Source organism: Eptatretus burgeri, chromosome 2, assembly GCF_056783735.1.
Source record: "Eptatretus burgeri isolate ZD-2024b chromosome 2, Ebu_testis_v1, whole genome shotgun sequence".
In the NCBI taxonomy this organism is placed as follows: Eukaryota; Metazoa; Chordata; class Myxini; order Myxiniformes; family Myxinidae; genus Eptatretus; species Eptatretus burgeri.
The window spans coordinates 74407642-74426647 of record NC_140962.1 but is presented as its reverse complement, the minus strand read 5'-3'; the positions used below and the strand labels follow the sequence as shown (position 1 = coordinate 74426647).

General features: G+C 43.4%; 1 protein-coding gene across 5 annotated transcripts in view; it reads right to left on the bottom strand.

The window, feature by feature from the left end:
- The window catches only part of AREL1 (apoptosis resistant E3 ubiquitin protein ligase 1), a 94267-nt gene that overhangs the window by 27134 nt on the left and 48127 nt on the right, over positions 1-19006 (bottom strand). For all 5 annotated transcript variants that reach the window (XM_085869873.1, XM_085869874.1, XM_085869875.1 and 2 more), the window contains 2 exons: positions 18594-18715; positions 18396-18471 (listed from right to left, as the gene is read on the bottom strand). In XM_085869873.1, the coding sequence (XP_085725999.1) occupies positions 18396-18471; positions 18594-18715 (198 nt within the window). The remainder of the gene's footprint in view (positions 1-18395; positions 18472-18593; positions 18716-19006) is intronic.

Genomic DNA, 19006 nt, shown 5'->3' with positions numbered 1-19006 from the left:
GTCACATGAAAAATGAAAGAGAAAGCCAAAGAGAAAAATAAAGAGAAAAAGAAAAAGAGAGAAAGAATTAAAAAAAAAAAGTGGGGCAATACCCCTGGGCGCTCACCTGGTAGAATAATGATACAAAGGCCCGGTCACACCTTGACGTTTTAGCCAACGTATGCCGATTTTTGAATTTTTTTTTTCTAAAACGCTGGCACACGTTGAATACGTTATGGGTAAGTTTTGATAACATTGAGAGCACGCTGAAAAACACTGCCATACGTCGTTGTACGTTGGCTTTAAACGCTGTACTTTTTGGTTGTCCTCAAATTTTTTCATGCTTGAAATTTCACGGCGTATGCCTCACACGTTCCGCTACGCTGGCCACAAGTTGTATGCACGGTCTGCGATCGTTGACAGACGTCAACACATGCTACTTGTAAGTTAATCATAAGTTGAGACACGCCGAGGTAATGTTTAGCGTACCCGAAACTTATTTCTAACCTATGATTAATGTGTTGTTGGCACGTTACGCGATCGTTGTCACACATCGACAGACGTTACGTTTAAGTTACTCATAGGCTGAAAGACGTCGGTATAATGGATCGTCCTTGCGTCAGCGTCCACGGCCATGGCCAGGACACTTATTTGCAGCATTCTTCAAACTTTTCTTCGGCATGACGAGGATGTTCACACTTCGATGTCTAGCTTGGCTACGATTCCAATTGTCCATCGGCAGCGTCTATTTAAAATAGTCGAGTTTGAGCGTTTTAACACGTTCAGAAGAAACGCTTCAAATTTCCAAACCCCAGCGTCAAAAAACAAAGGCGAGTGACAGCAATTTAAATCGTTCATTGTAAACAATGAAAATAGTTGAGTGGTACCGTTTAAAAGTCGTTGAGTGGAAAAAAATCCAATTGTTGAGCGCAAGCGTCTACTTTCAATGGTGGGGTTTGAGTGATTTAGCACGTTCAATAGAACGATTAAAATTTCCGAGCGCCAGCGTCAAAAAACAAAGGCGAGTGACAGCAATTTAAATCGTTCATTGTAAACAATGAAAATAGTTGAGTGGTACCGTTTAAAAGTCGTTGAGTGTAAAAAAAATCAAATTGTTGAGCGCAAGCGTCTACTTTCAATAGTGGAGATGCAGCCATTTAAATCGTTGAGTTTATCATTTAAATCGTTAAATCGTTAAACGCAAGGACGATCCATCATAACCCACACCCTCCCCCTCACACGCACCTACTACTGCCAACATGAACAAACTACTACTAATACTAATACTAATACTAATACTGATACTGCTGACATGGACATCGACTCAAAAAGGACTCGAAAACACTGTTGGGTTCCCCTTTTATGAACACCATTTTTATATACCAATTCCCAAAACCGCTGGGAACACGTCTTGATATGGCAGTTGTAAGCTAGAAACACGTTCATTTTTTTTTTTGTCGACCGGAAGACGTCATTGGAATACGTCTACATACGTCGATGTGTGTTGGGACTACGTAAAGAATTGGTTCAAAGCACGTCAAACATAAGTTAGAAATAAGTTTCGCGTAAAAAAGACATTACCGCGACGTGTTTCGACTTATGAGTAGCTTATAAGTAGCCTTTGTGGACGTGTGTAAGCGTCCACATATCGTGTGTACAACCTATCCCCATCGCATGCGGAACGTGTGTCATACGCCGAGTAAGTCGTAAAATTTTGAACATGTTTAAAATTTCTTGACGTACTCTACTTACTACGATGTATAGGCCGGGTCACACCTTGACGTTTTAGCCAGCGATGGCAACGTATTAAAATGTATCGAAAACGCTGGCTTACGTTGAACTTTTGATGTTTTTTTTTCAAGATTCGGACGTATTCATAGCGACTTGGTCTTATGTATAACGCATTGGTAACGGACACAGAACGTTTCGTTGTGTTATAGATAACTTATACCAACGAATGCTGAACCTGTTGTCGGCCTACACAACCGATGCCCAACGATAGTCTAACTTAGGCATAGCGCGTTGCACGCATCGCCGACGATGTCGTGACGTAGCCTATTAAAAGGCTGACGCACAACGATTCGAATCATAACTGCCGTAGAAATGGAAGTGTCAACATCGCGGTCACACCTTGGCGATCTTGCCAGCGTATGCCGACCTAAGAAAAATGTGTCTAAAACGTTGGGGCACGTCAAATACGGTACGAGTAAGTTTGGTATACGTGAGTAGAACGCTAAAGTACGCTATCATACGTCGTAGTAAGTAGAGTACGTCAAGAAATTTTAAACATGTTCAAAATTTTACGACGTACTCAGCGTATGACACACGTTCCGCATGCGATGGGGATAAGTTTTACACACGATATGTGGACGCTTACACACGTCCACAAAGGCTACTTATAAGCTACTCATAAGTCGAAACACGTCGCGGTAATGTCTGTTTTACATGAAACTTATTTCTAACTTATGTTTAACGTGCTTTGAACCAATTCTTTACGTAGTCCCAACACACATCGACGTATGTCGACGTATTCCAATGACATCTTCCGGTCGACAAAAAAAAAAAAAAATTAACGTGTTTCTAGCTTACAACTGCCATATAAAGACGTGTTCCCAGTGGTTTTGGGAATTGGTATATAAAAATGCTGCTCATAAAAGGGGAACCCAACAGTGTTTTCGAGTTCCTTTTTGAGTCGATGTCCATGTCAGCAGTAACAGTATAAGTATCAGTATCAGTAGTAGTTTGTTCATGTTGGCAGTAGTAGGTGAGTGTGAGGGGGAGGGTGTGGGTTATGATGGATCGTCCTTGCGTTTAACGATTTAAATGATAAACTCAACGATTTAAATGGCTGAATCTCCACTATTGAAAGTAGACGCTTGCGCTCAACAATTGGATTTTTTTTTTACACTCAACAACTTTTAAACGGTACCACTCAGCTATTTTCATTGTTTACAATGAACGATTTAAATTGCTGTCACTCGCCTTTGTTTTTTGACGCTGGGGTTTGGAAATTTGAAGCGTTTCTTCTGAACGTGTTAAAACGCTCAAACTCGACTATTTTAAATAGACGCTGCCGATGGACAATTGGAATCGTAGCCAAGCTAGACATCGAAGTGTGAACATCCTCGTCATGCCGAAGAAAAGTTTGAAGAATGCTGCAAATAAGTGTCCTGGCCATGGCCGTGGACGCTGACGCAAGGACGATCCATTATACCGACGTCTTTCAGCCTATGATTAACTTAAAAGTAACGTCTGTCGATGTGTGGCAACGATCGCGTAACGTGCCAACAACACGTTAATCATAGGTTAGAAATAAGTTTCGGGTACGCTAAACATTACCTCGGCGTGTCTCAACTTATGATAAACTTACAAGTAGCATGTGTTGACGTCTGTCAACGATCGCAGACCGTGCATACAACTTGTGGCCAGCGTAGCGGAACGTGTGAGTCATACGCCGGCATACGTCGTGAAATTTCAAGCATGAAAAAATTTGAGGACAACCAAAAAGTACAACGTTTAAAGCCAACATACAACGACGTATGGCAGTGTTTTTCAGCGTGCTCTCAATGTTATCAAAACTTACCCATAATGTATTCAACGTGTGCCAGCGTTTTAGAAAAAAAATTCAAAAATCGGCATACGTTGGCTAAAACGTCAAGGTGTGACTGGGCCTTATGATAGCGTACTTTAGCGTTCTACTCACATATACCAAACTTACTCAGACCGTATTTGACGTGCCCCAACGTTTTAGACACATTTTTCTTAGGTCGGCATACGCTGGCAAGATCGCCAAGGTGTGACCGCGATGTTGACACTTCCATTTCTACGGCAGTTATGATTCGAATCGTTGTGCGTCAGCCTTTTAATAGGCTACGTCACGACATCGTCGGCGATGCGTGCAACGCGCTATGCCTAAGTTAGACTATCGTTGGGCATCGGTTGTGTAGGCCGACAACAGGTTCAGCATTCGTTGGTATAAGTTATCTATAACACAACGAAACGTTCTGTGTCCATTACCAATGCGTTATACATAAGACCAAGTCGCTAAGAATACGTCCGAATCTTTGAAAAAAAACATCAAAAGTTCAACGTAAGCCAGCGTTTTACATACATTTTAATACGTTGCCATCGCTGGCTAAAACGTCAAGGTGTGACCGGGCCTTAAGGAGGAAGTCAACGTGGGACAGAATCAGCGAAATGTACCAATGAACTAATGTTACAGCAAATACCTGTTTTTGAGGGGCAACCTCCTAAGAACCTAACCCCTCATAAGAACCTAACCCCTCCTTCCCCCGTATAGCCCCTTCGACCCCGATTTTTAAAATAGCATGAACAAACTTTGGTACAGTATATCATGGGTGATGAAGGTTGTGGTTAAGTTTCATCGAAATTGTGTGTTTTGTGTGGTTTCAGAGAAGAAAGCAAATACAAATTTTGGGGCAATCCTCCTCAGATAACTTAGATGCCAATTATTTTTTAATGGTGTGAACAAACTTTGGCATATCATGGGCGACGCACACAAATACGTAGAAACGACCACAGCTTCCGAGAAGAAAGCAAGTACATATTTTGGGGGGCAATGCCACCGTAGTTCCTCCTCAGAGCGCAATATTTTTAATGGCATGAACAAACTTTGGTACATCACAGGTGATGAAGGTTGTGGTCAAGTTTCATAGGAATTGCATGTGTAGTTTCTGAGAAGAAAGCAAATACATATTTTGGGGGGCAACACCTGAAGACCCCCCTTACGGCCTGATTTTTTTTTAATGCCATGAACAAAATTTGGTACATGCAGGGTGATGGTTGTGGTAAAGTTTCATTGAAATCGTATGTGCAGTTTCAGAAAAGAAGTTGAAAGTATTTGTGGATGGACAGACGGCACACAATCCCACAAGCTCCCCAGAACTACGTTCCAGGTGAGCTAAAAGAGATATGTAGAAGAGTGAAAACATTAGATGCTTCTAACTCGAGTTATGATCTGCAAAATAATTGTCAAAGGGCCAATGACCTTTCACCTTTTGGACCCATAATTGAATCTGTTCATCTTTGTATCACAGTCCATACTTGTGCCAAGTTTGATTGAAATCCCTTCTGTGGTTCACAAGTTATTGTGGGAACAATGATTTTCAATTATAGGTCACATGACCATAGACCTTTGACCTTCTGAACCCAAAAATATTAGCATTTCATCCTTGTACCAGGTTTGGTCAAAATCCTTCCAGCAGTTCACAAATTATCGCAGTAACAAAAATCTGCTACGCATGCACACACACAGATGCACATAGCGTGGTCCATACAAATGTGTAACATTTCATGCATGTCATTTCTAAATATATATATTTTTTCTATACATATGTATATATTCGCGTTTACAGCCCCGCACCACGACTGTTAACTCGTCGGAAGCGAGCTGTAAAAACGTGAAGTGGTTACTTCGCAGATAGGAGAATTAACAAGGCCAATGCCGATCGGTTTGCACTACCTTGCGACTCCGAAAGCATTGTGATACCACACAGGACATCAACCAAGTTAATAAACCCAATCTGGGACATCCTTTTTTTTTCCAAACAGACATCCTAACAGGTAAATTGTATGTCTTGTAAAGAAATAGCGAGCAAATTGACGCATCACAAACCAGAACAAAGGCCATAGTGATCAGCCTGTACCTGCCAGAAACTCAGACAAGGTCTCGGAAGTCAGACAGCACTTTGAGAAGTCTCCATGCAAAACACAGCATACTTTCTAGAATGAATGGTGCTACGCCCAACATAACTGCCACAACACTGGAGTTTTTGGCATGGGAGATCAATTGTTGAATCACCGGAGGAAAAAAAAAAGTCAATGGTCACAATATGTCCCTGACTAGTCAACCTAATTTATTTCCATTTGGGTATTTGAGAGAATATAACACAATCCCTCAACTCAAGGGCAGCTGAAAGGAAACACACAGTGAGATCCAAAGGATCCTAATGGAAGTGATCAATCCTGTAATTGATAATATTAACGGGAGTGTTTGCCGTAGTCATCAGGATGCATGGGGGCCTGGATTAAGTATTTTATCAATTGGTGAACTGGTACTGAAACGAAAAAAAAAAAAATTCAGTGAGGTGTTCTTGTAAAATAAAATTTTCCTCATTTTTACAAAAGACAACAAAAAAAGAAAAAATAAGAACCTGCTTATAAAAGGCCGAGTAATGTAACCAGATAATAACTTTTGAGGGACATCTAGATATTGCTAGTAAGCAATACCCATAAAATAAATGTTCTGAAAATCAAGACAATGGCAATTAGGATAGCAAAGAAATTAAAACAGTAAATAAGTCTGAAATGTTGAGTAAACTAAAACATCAAGTTTGTTGAAATTCAGACCATTGGCTGCACGGTTTGGTCATGACAACTTATCAAGGGCATCCACATTATTGAGCCCGAAGGATGGGGGTTTCGAAATTTTTGAAGAACCAGGCTATTAATGTGTTAAACTTGCTCCACACATATTTATAAATGAACAGGAAATAAAGATATATATATATATATATATATATATATATATATATATATATATATATATATATATATATATATATATATATATATATATATATATATATATTTGTATTTTTTCCCCCAGTGGTGAATAATCGCAGTCATGGAATTGGCCCCCTCTCGTGGGCAGGCCCTTGCTGCTCCTTTTGCTGGCAGCGAGTTCCCTGGAAACAGCAAGGGAAAGAGTGGCATCTGCATGTGGGAGAATTGCATGTCCAGCCTGTGGGTCACCCAGATAGCTCAGATGGCAGGCAGAGCACTGGTACGGTTTTCCAGAGGACCTGGGTTCGATTCCTGGTCTGGGCACGTAATTTTTCCCACATATTTACACCAAAGGCTAACATCCAAAGGAACAATGTATTCGAAGCTTTAAGCATAAAGAAAAAACATCAGTATCCTTTTTATAAAATACATACAAGCTTAATGCAAGTGTGAACTGGAGCGAAGTCGATGGCGTTCCCCACACTTCCCAACTAAAGCAAAGTTGAAAGATGGCAAAACGTTCCACCAGGATTTGACCCAATATCAAATTTTGAGTAAAAAAAAATTTCTACCCCGTTTTGACCCCTGTGACCCTAAGTCATCCTGGGGAATGAACCGGTCAAATCCAAAACATCGTTACATATTTCATGCATCCCCCAATGTTGATTGATAAACAAAGTGTAATTTTAAAATGATTTAAAATGTGCCCGTAATCGTTATTTGACCTTTGACCCCACCCCAAATGACACTTCTCTTGCACCTTCTTGCCATTTGTTGATCATAACTACCAAGTTTGGTTAATTTCTGCCGAACCGTTTGGGAGTTAGGAAGAGATAGCGTGACAGAGAGACAGGCAGACAGGCAGAGCGACACACAGACAGACGGAGCCGATTACAATATCGTCCCGTTTTTCTCAAAATGTGTGCGGATAACAAAAATCCAGGTCAAATACGAAACACCCTCAACATAATGTAGATTGTTGCTAAAAGCCAGTGCAACATATTTTGAATCAAGTATTTTATACGAATAAATTATTCTATATTTATAAGAGAGAAAAAAAGTTATCTCTCATTTACAAAAGTCATCAGAAATCATTGATGCAATGTTGGACTACCATGGTGCTGGTGGATACATTATTCAAAATAAAATAAAAATTCTAACAAGCTTCAGATAATAGGGGAAATTTGTAGGTCTAACTACTTTGGTTTTCCTGCTTATTTATGACCCCCACATTGATAATGGATACACAATTGATGTTCATAAAATTTCCAACTTTTTTTCTTTACTCTGTGATCACCCTCCCCCCCCACCCCCACCGTCCCCCCAATCCACCACCGCTTCCAGTCTTTTGATTCAATCGGCACATCTTCAATCTGGATGCTGGAGGGACACTTTGAAAAGATGAACCAAAATGACCACCATCTTGTTAAAGCTGCCAACACTTCCCATAAACCACAGTGCAAACATACCACGGTGAATACTCACCCACGCACCAAATCCCAGGCTCGAGAGCGCTTTAAAACGAGTGCCTGCGGTTGGGTGATTCAGCATTCTAACCATTGCTGGGAAGTGGAGAGCAGTTTGGAACCGAATTTGGGATGTGATTAAAACAACAAAGTGATCCAGAGACTGGCTAGCCTATGTGAAACCAATTTGGATTCAGCATTTCCCAGGCTTCTCCAGGATTCAATCCATTTTGCATTCACTTACCTAACAAGACCAGGCTGTCTTGGCGGAAGAAAACGAGACAAGTAAATTGGATTCCACTTTAACTTGATGGCATCTGCCTTACATCAGGCATGTTTGCTCACAGGAGGTCCCATGAGTACATGTATATATATATATATATATATATATATATATATATATATATATATATATATATATATATATATATATATATATATATATATATATATATATATATATTGTTGTGGTGGTTGAGGAAATTCGCAAACCACCATTCAGGTCCCATAGGTGAGATATCTCTGTAAGTATATGTGTAGTTAGCCCAAACCCGTTGTTTAGAGGGAATAAATGTGATTCATTCGGGCTGCAACTCTTCAAGATAGCCGTTTTTCTGTTCTATCTTTATTTTGAACCAACCACGTCTCAACCGCCATCACACAACCACCAACCGCAACACAGCTTCACAACAACAACAACGCCAACAGCCACGACCTTTACCGTCATGGCTCGCTTTCGCAACCATCGCATCACCGCCATTCCAAGCGTCGCCATGGCCATCATCTCCACAATAAACCCTCCACCACCTTCACCTCTCCTCTCCTCCTTCTTCCGCCATTCCCGCGCCGCTTGTGGGCACCGATCCTGGACTCGTACAGGGCGCGCACCGAGCAGCGGGTGCAAAAAGCGGTCTTTCCGGGGAAGTCGGATCAGGAATGATTCACGCCCACTTCTGTTCCGTCCTATCAGCGAGCGCGGGGCGATTTGGCCCCGCCTCCAGGCGCGTCGGAGTGGAATCGATATATGCAAATTCGAGGATCAGGGATGATTCACGTCCACTTTTCCTCCGTCCAATGGGCGAGCGTGGCTCCGCCCCCGAGCCGATCCTGATCCGAAAATCTGCATATGGTTTCTCCTGCTGACTATAAAGTGCCGAGCGCGGGGCGAATCGAGTGAGAGAAGAGTTTCTGTTTCGGGCTCGAGTGAGAGAAGAGTTTCTGTTTCGGCCTCGAGTGAGAAGAGTTTCTGTTTCGGGCTCGATTTGGAGGAGAGGTTTTTCTGTTTCGGGCTCGGGCGAGTCGTGGCGGCGGCGGCGAAGTGTGGCAGCACCAGTCAAGACAGGTCTGGAGGAGAGGCGGTCTGTCGGGGAGCTGCAGAGAGGAGAAGCCGGGAACGCGGTCGAGGGCGCAGTGGAGTCGCTCGTCGCGGGACCCAAGCAAGCCAGCTATCCTCTTTCCCCAGAGCATCAACAACCCCCCCTGATTCCCCCCCGCGCTGAGATAGTGCGAAAAGGGGGCCCCGTTCCCACCCCATTCCAAGCAGTGCCGGCGAGGCCCGCGGAGGAGCGCGGAGTCGGGGCACCGCCGCCATTTCGCGGCTCATCACCAGACGGGTAGGCTCGACGCGGTCTCGGCCCCAGACCCGTCTGCCCCCTTGTAGTTGAGGGTGGCCCCTTCTTTTGCTTTGGAGTATATGTGTTGTTGGCGCCGTCTGTAAAGTAAAACTGTGTAAGTGTTGCCGTGTGCTCGCGTAGTCGGTAGTAGATCTGCATTGTGTTTCTTTTGTTGCATTTGCTTTTGGTGCATAATTGTTGTGTTTCTTTTACATTTGCTTTTGGTGCATAATTGTTGTAATTGTATATGTGTGCTTTCCGTTTGCCGCGGAATAAATGTGAATTATGTTGAACTGTTTTTCCTGTTTCGCTTCGTCTTTTCTTTAATTGAATCTCCATCTTACTTCACGTAAAGGGTTGGTAGTGGGCTAAATACGCCCAATAATTAATCGGAACCGTCGAGGTTGACGAAAACACCGCTCGGTTATCCCGATAGTACGGAACGGGTCGCTTAAAGTGGCCCGTGTCCGAAGTCGACCTGCGGCGAGGTGCGATTGCCCGGTCTACCCTCCGTGTGGGTACTTAGGTAGGTCGAATTTGGTGAACAACCCTATCCCACGCGGGGGGCCGATTGGCACGATCGTGGTGAGGCCGAAAGGCCCACCCGTGACTAGTTCCCGGCGTTAGTCCGAGAGGGTCATGACGGAATTGTCCGTCCGGTGGGCGACGTGCCGCGATTCGAGTTACGTGGCCGCTCGCACACCGGCGGGCGCGAATTCGCAACAATATATATATATATATATATATATATATATATATATATATATATATATATATATATTGTTACGGCTGTGGAAATTCGCAGAACACCATAAAGGTCCGTAGTTCAGTTAGATCGATAAGTCTGTGTTCAGTGAGATTTCCCAACCGTTGTTGAATGGGAATTATTCGTGTCACAGGGCTGTGATTCTTTGAGATAGTGTTTTTCTTTTCCTCTCGTTATTTTGGACCAACCACATTTCAACCTCAAACCACAACGCCAACCACGCCACCATCACCACAGCCAACATCGCTCTCGACCACCGCTTTGCGGCAGTCTCCACACGCCAAACCACGGCCCTCTCCATTGATGTAAACCGTCTCGACGAAGCGAAGGAAACCAGAGGAGTTCCGATGGCGCATGGATTTTCCCGCCTGATTCTCCCTGGACCTGTGCCAATTCTGATTCTCTCGGCCCCCGCGAGGCGCGCGGGGTGGGGGGTGAGAGGGCACTCCCCTTTTCTGGAAGGTTCCCGCAGGTTCTGTAAGGAGTGCGGGCGAGAGCGGAGGGGTGTGGCGTGAGCAATATAAGGGCGTGCAGGATGCCAAGTCTGGCAGCTCGTGGTTTTTTTTTTCCTTCGTGGTGGCAGCTCGTGAGCTCGTGGTTTTTTTTTTTTTTTCTTCGTGGTGGCAGCTCGTGGTTTTTTTTTTTTCCTTCGTGGTGGCAGCTCGTGAGCTGGTGTGGTTCTCTTCGTGTGTGGTATTTTCGTGGTGGCTGCTCGACTTCTTCGCGGCACCAGGAACATGGACGGGAGGCGCTGCTTTGCCAGCTCTGGCGCGCAAGCCTGTGCATCCGTGTGAAGAGCGCCGGAGAGAGCTCGCCGGCTCCGTGAAAGGCCGAGCTCAGCCGCGGCTGTTCTAGCTGCTGTGCGGGGACGGACTCCGCGACTCGCCCACCATCGCACCACGAGGGTGCAGGTAACCTGCAACGGTGTCGTGGGATTTGTTCGGTCTGCCAAGTCCCACGCCATAAAGGCCCACGGGCCCCATCTGACCCCCATCGATGGGGGTGGTCTTTTTCTTGGGGTTTTGCTTTCGAATGAATGTTGGTGGCGCCGTGTCTTGTGAAGTAAAACTGCGAAGTGGCTGTACATAAATTGCTTATAGTCGGTTGTAGTGCTTTCACTTTATTTGCTTCCATACCTGCATGATTGACTGTATATGTGTATTGAAATAAATGTGTTTGTTTGAATGTTACCCGTTCGTCGTGTCTTTTTCTCCCCATTGGAACGCCATATTACATCTCGGAATAATAGTTGGGGTTGTTAAATACCCGTTAAATAGAATCGGATCCGGCGAGGTCGGGCGATAATACCCGCTCGGTTATCACTGCAGAACGGAACGAACCGCTTGGGCGGTTCATGTCCAAGCCGACCTGCGCCCAGGTACGGTCTCCCGGTAAGCTACCCGCGCGGGTACTTAGGTATATCGAGATTCGGCCATTGACCCTATTCTGCGCGGATAGAAAATTGGCTAGGCCGTGGTAGGGTTGAAGACCCACCCGTGACAGGGTTCCGGCGTTGCTCCGGAAGGTCACGACTGAATTGTCCATCCGGTGGGCGAGCGGCTACTATTAGTGGAAAGCGGCCGTTCGCACGCCGGCGGGCGTGAATTCGTAGCAATATATATATATATATATATATATATATATATATATATATATATATATATATATATATATATATATATATATACACATATATATACATATATATATACATACATACATACATACATACATACATATATATATATATATATATATATATATATATATATATATATATATATATATATATATACACACATACACATACATACAGTGTAGCCCGAAAGTTACTTAACCCCTGATAAATTTCTCGCACTTCCCTCCATCCCTTCCCCTCTGCCCTCGCCCCCTATGGTATGCGGAAACACTGACTCAGAAGAATGATGGAGCACATACAGATACAATGACAAATTAATTATTGTAAGTACTGTACAATAAAACCTGTATATTAAAAGAGTTCAAGAACAATGCTTCACTGGGAAGGGGTAAAGTGACTTTCAGGCCACCCTGTACATATATATATATATATATATATATATATATATATATATATATATATATATATATATATATATATTCCACACTCGTATACCCACAAACTATTGAAATGCAAAATGCTGTAAATTTTTGTTCACTTACAAAAGGAAAAATGCAACTCCAACCAAGGTAATTACTTTAGATAAATTAAGTGGATTCCAAAGACGAAAACCACCAGCACACCTATATTTGTTTAACATTACAAAAGGGTTTTCATCTTATACAAACAACTTACATGTCTATATATTACTAGACTTTGCTAATGGGTTTAATCAAAAGGTGTGTTGTACTTCACAAACATTCTGTTCTTGTCACCCAATCATTTGCCTGAGGTCATCTTCCATATGCTTGGAAGTTAGCCAACATTATTTTAATCAACCATCCTTGCTGCTTATATATGGTGTGAGCAAAAATCACTTCTGTTTCGCTGCAAAGCTCAGTGTTGGATGCTTTGGTTTGAATCTCCACTTTAAATGACAATTAAACATTCTGAAAATTTGGAGTCATTCTCACTTGTATTTCAACATCACCATAATGTATATTGTTAAGTTGCTTAAACTTTCTTCAAATAAGATGACATTCTGGAATACCGGATCCCACCGGATGGTGCTCTAGCTATACGATACATATTTACATGGAGAGAATTGGGGTCTTCATCCACCCCTGAACCCCCACCCCCTCCCCCCAGACAGAAACCATACTTGGGGTACCTTTAGACAAAATGCAAAACTTGGTTGGATTGGTTCAGCAGTTTTTAAAAAAGTTTTTGAAGCATACAGTAAAAAAAGAAAAAAACAAACACTGCATACAATTTCACATTTATAGTACAGATACATATTCCAATTGGGAATAATTTGCCCCCTTTTTTCAAAAATGCCACATTGTCAGGTCAGGTCAGGTATGGGAGCAGGTGCCAGAGCAGCGCATCACTGCATTCACTTTCCACCAGTATTCCAGGTGCCTCCGTCTGGCCATCCAAAATGCAGATGCCTGGCCCATTACCATCTCATTGAGATGCTGATCAACCTGCTGCAACCACAAGGAACGTGGTCGGCCCATTGGTCTTCTCGACACATGAGGCTCCCTCACTGAGAGAATCTGGTGAGCAGGATCAGTGTCAGGAAAATGAGCCACATGTCCATAGAGCCGCAACAGATGCTCACGGACTATGCAGGTAGCAAAGCTCATTTGAGTCTCTCTCAGCAGCCGCTCGTTGGACACAATGTCCGACCAGCAATAGCCAAGGATTCTCCGAAGAGACCTGTAACAAAAGGAATTAAGTCTCCATCTCAGATCCCTGGTCAGAGTCCAAGTCTCACATCCATAGAGCAAGACTGGAAGCACCAATGACCTGAAGACTCGGACTTTCGTCTTCCCGCACAGGTACCGGCAGCGCCACACCCCATGATCCAGTGAATCCATAACTCCCCAGGCCCGACCCAGATGTCTGTTGACCTCTGGCTCACAGCCGGCAGAGACATGAATATCATTGCCAAGGTAAATGAATCTCTCCGTGACCTCAACATCCTCACCACAAACAGGTACAGACAGGATAGCAGCATCCAAGATGTCATTGAAAGCCTGGATCTTAGTTTTGAGCCAGAAAACCCATAATCCCAGCGGCTCAGACTCCTCATTCAGCACCTCGAGGGCCCCCAAAAGGATATCCAGTCTCCACAAACATCACTGCAACATCTGCGAAATCAAGTTCAGAGATCTTGACATTCCCAAACGATGCACCGTAGATTGATCTCTCCGACATCCTGCACAGAATCCAATCAATACAAGCGCTGAAAAATGTGGGGTACATTACACACCGCTGACAAACTCCAGCAACAACTGCAAATAAGTCGGAGATAGTACCACCACATCTCACAGCACTCTCAGTTCCAGAGTATAGTTCAGACATCAGATTTATCAGTTCTGGTGCCACCCCATGAAGACCAAGAATCCTCCAGAGAGTATCCTGATTCACTGAATCGAACGCTTTGCAGTGATCAACATAGGCTGAAACTCTCATCTGCGTTCGGTGAGGACCGGAAGAGCAAGGATACGGTCAATCGTTGACCTCTTTGGTGTAAAGCCTGACTGCTCTGGACGCTGAGGCTCAAGCAGATGGTGGCAAACCCTATCAAGAATTATCCGAGCAAAGACTTTGTCCAGCACTGAGAGCAGTGTCACCCCTCAGTAGTTGTTGCAGTCCTGGCCATCACCTTTTCCTTTCTAGAGAGGGACAATAACACCCCTCTTCCAGTCAGTTGGGATGATGCCTGTGTTTCAGGCAGAGCACAGAACTGCATGCAATGACACTAGTGCAGTATTTACACCAGCCTTGAGAAGTTCAGCATGGATGCCACAGATCCCAGGAGCTTTACCCCATTTCAACCGGTTCACCGCAGCCTGCATTTCCACAAACGAAGGTGAATCACGGTTGACTGGAGGGTCAGCAATAGGGATAGTAACACCCCTGACATCCAACTCACCAGCTGGTGGATCAGCCTGGTACAGCTGCTCAAAGTAACCAGCCCAGTGAGCCTTTACCTCGGACTCCTCTGTCAAGAGCCCACCACCCTCCGCTCTAACTGCAGTACACTGAGGGACGGGCTTGGAGCAACGCAATGCATGAATTCCCCTGGAAGCAGAACGAGAATCACTTGACCACAGGTGATGCTCTACCCCCTCAAAGATTCCTCACACATAGGCCTCTTTGTTCACCCTCAGCGCACGTACAGTTTTATGCCTCAGCTCCCTGAACAGCTCAGCTCTGCCATCAAGCCTTGCCTTGCGACTCTGGTCACTGGTATCCAGTGTCCCTTGAGAGACAAAATTCTTCTTTGCCCTTTCGGTGAGTGCCAAGGCATCCACCGGCAACATCAAGGACAGTGGTCTTGAAGGCACTCCACAACTATTCAGGATCCCCCAAAGCAACCAGACCCCCTAAATCTCTACTCAGCCTGTTCACAAACTCCTCAGCTACCCTTGGCTATTGAACACAATCCTGGACGGGTCAGTAAAAGAAAGTAAAACAGCAAGAAAGGGGTAGCCTTATTTGGAAGGTCCGTACAAGTCAATCAAAATAACCTCTCCACCAGCCAAGTCACCTCTCAAAATGATTCTGCCACTGCCTTTAATGGTACATTTGAACAACCACTAATGGTTCACAAACTCCTCATCCTTGAGCTTGCCAACATCCAACATGAGATGGTGTCATTCTCCCAGATTTAAGCTGTAACTTCAGAATTGTTACAAGCCTAAGGCTGGTATTGAGGAACTGAGCACTCCGGTTGACCCTGCAACTCTGGATCATCCTCCAGCGACCATCAACGAGCACATGGCCAATCTCCTTTGCCACATCACCAGCGTTGGAATAACAAGTTCAGCGATGAGCTTGTGGGTGCTGAAACCATGAACCAGCCATACTCTAAATGTGTGACTTCTTGCAAAGTCATGGAACTTAGTGCTATTCTGGTTCACAGTTCCAGACCCATGGGGACCAACACATACCTCATAACCTTCTCTATCAGTTCCAGTTGATGCGATGAAATACCCCAAGACGAGAAGAGCATCTCACCTGGGGCACTGTCAACAACAGACTCGAGCGCAGCATCGAATGCGTCCTTCACGATGAGATCACTCATCTCAGTCGGAGCATATACAGAGACTAAGGAAACGACACCCAAATTCAAATATATTCCTCTTCTTCAATATATCCTTAAAAGAGGTGTGGGGGTGTAGGGGGAGGGGGTTTAAGTCTTGAAGCATCTTACTGGTGAACTTCAAATCTATTGGCATCATATTATGGCTTTTTAAAATCAAATGATAAAAGTGCACAAAATTTGATGTTTTTGAGAGTTGAGAAGCAATTTGCATAAATCGCCCAGCTAAAACCGTGACTCGAGTTGGGGGGGGGGTGAACACCACTGTTAACCTGGGGAAACATGGATGCGACAACAGCTCTTCGTAAAAAGCACACAGGTTTCTCAAAATGTATACACCATGAATTATTCAACACCAATAATAAGGTGACATGTGGGAAATTTTAAGTGATCATACAAGCGAATCCCATGCGAAATACGCTAGACTGTGAACCTAAAGCAACTCTGACAAAGTCACAATGTCATCGAGGAAAACTGCTGAGGATGTGCACGGACGCATTGCCTCAGCGTATATCTGGCTTGAGATCACAGAAACATGCATTCAAGGTCGAGGCATAACTAAATAAAAGCAGCTCAGTTTGAATAATTTCTCTGCGTACACCCATGATGCTACAACAGCAACAACAATATCAAACAAAAGAACTACTCAAGAATCAAAATAGCACGGCCAATGGGCATAACCAAAGGCAAAGCAAAATGGCCAATGCAAGAGCACTGTATGAACTATGAAGAGCTCTTATTTTCATTTCAGACAAATTTCCTTGTGTATTACCTAAAAATAAACCCCCCAAAAATTCTACATTTAAAAGCAGCTTTCCTCCTACACAGTATATATCTGGCACTGAGTCCCAAGCATTCAACATGGCTTGCATCACTGGTACAGCAGCATCCTCCATTGGATATAGTACATCATTGCAAGCTCAGATATTACTCTATATGCCCTTATCTTGCAGTGTCACTGAAGAGTCGACCACACAAAACAAATCGAGAACATTCCATGCATTTCTTTTCCAAATCACCATCAAAGTGATCCCCATTCTTGTTGAAGAAGCCATCTTACCAGGGCCCCAAATATTTGAAATTTGTAATATAAGGACCATCAGGCTGTTTTTAAGTTTTCACAATTACAATGAATGTTCCAACGGTGCGGTATTTTCAGTCATGGAGAGTAAACTCCAATGCATGCTTCATATGGAAAGTGGAAGGGGGGTGGGGGGAGGAGGTTGGGAGGGTGGTTAGGGTTTTTTTACATCTATGTTTACATAATAGGTTTACAGTACAATGGAGCAAGTGTGTGTGTAATATATATATATATATATATATATATATATATATATATATATATATATATATATATATATATATATATATATATATATTATTGTGGTTGTATAGCTCAGATAATTCCAATTGTACCCACGCTACCCCAAAGGGAGAAAATGCCAAGATGGGTGAAAAAAAAATTTCTCTCTCAAATGTTGAATGTGCGCAACTTCAGGAAACCCTCATTAATCCCTGAAAGTTTCAGCTTCTTTGCTCAAATTATATCAGAGTCGATGACATATATATATATATATATATATATATATATATATATATATATATATATATATATATATATATATATATATATATATATATATATATATACACACATGCACCTGGTGTTGGCTTAATGGTTAGGGAGGTGGGCTTGGAATCCTATGATCCTGAATTCAAATCCCACTCGGCTGTTGAATTAATACCAGGTGGGGTTGACTCTGCCTGTCATCCTTCTGAGGTCAGCAAAATGAGTACCAGCTTGCTGGTATCCTGTGTAGGAGTGGTGACCCGTCCAGGATTGTGTTCAATAGCCAAGCAGACTACTTAGACAGCACCAACACTCTACACAGAGTATGGTCCCAATGTTTGGATGGATGGATAGATGGGGCAGCAGTCTGTTACCTATGCACTGCCCAAATAAAGGGACATATCAGAAGAACATGTTGCATGCTGAGAACAAACTGCCAGTCAGGTGGGTACTCTGCTATGGTATTAATAATCATAAAGATAATAGCATGATCCCCTTCTCCTCCACCCACGGAGGCTCCTGTAGGGAGCAGGTGCTTCTAGTGGGGCTCACGGAGACATGGGAAAGATTCTGCCATGTTTATGCATGTAATAAAGAGAGGATCCCAAAGCACAAAAGTGCATGAAACATCATGCAGATTTTCTGTCACAATTAAATGTGGAACCCTGTGTTATACAATTTATGGAATCAGATCCTTTCTCAAGAATAGAGCTTAGCCTCGAGTAATTTTCGATAACTTACCTTCCTCGTTCTTGAACCGAATTTCAAAGTTCTTCAGCCAGTCATTAGCAGAGAAGTTGCTTGTGGTGCTCATAGACTGCAGCAGGCAGGGAGGGGTACAGAAAAAGGACAGACTTTTTTTCTCTCTCTCTCTCTCTCTGAACAAACTTTACACCATTAGATCCTAAAAATTGCATGCCCAGTTTGGGGCAGCCTTACCGACTCGAGCAGCGAAAACCGATCAACTTCCAGAACCACTTTTCTTCGCAAATACTTGCCATGCAACTGTCGCACCTGCTGATGGAAAAAGTTCACCTTATCCTGAAAACTTTCTGAACCACCTGAAAAAAGTAAAACGGAAAGAAAGGGGTAGCCCCATTTGGAAGGCCCATACAAGTCAATCAAAATAACCTCTCCACCAGCCAAGTCATCTCACGAAATGATTCTGCCCCTGCCTTTAATGGTACATTTGAACAACCACGATACTGTACTGCATTTGGTTTCAATCTCACATTCTTCCTGACACTCAATTCATTATGAACAGAAATGGAGCACTTTCTTGGCATTCCTAGGCAAATATTTTAATCTTACCAATAACAGGCGTCCACAACCATCTTTGACGACGTTGTATA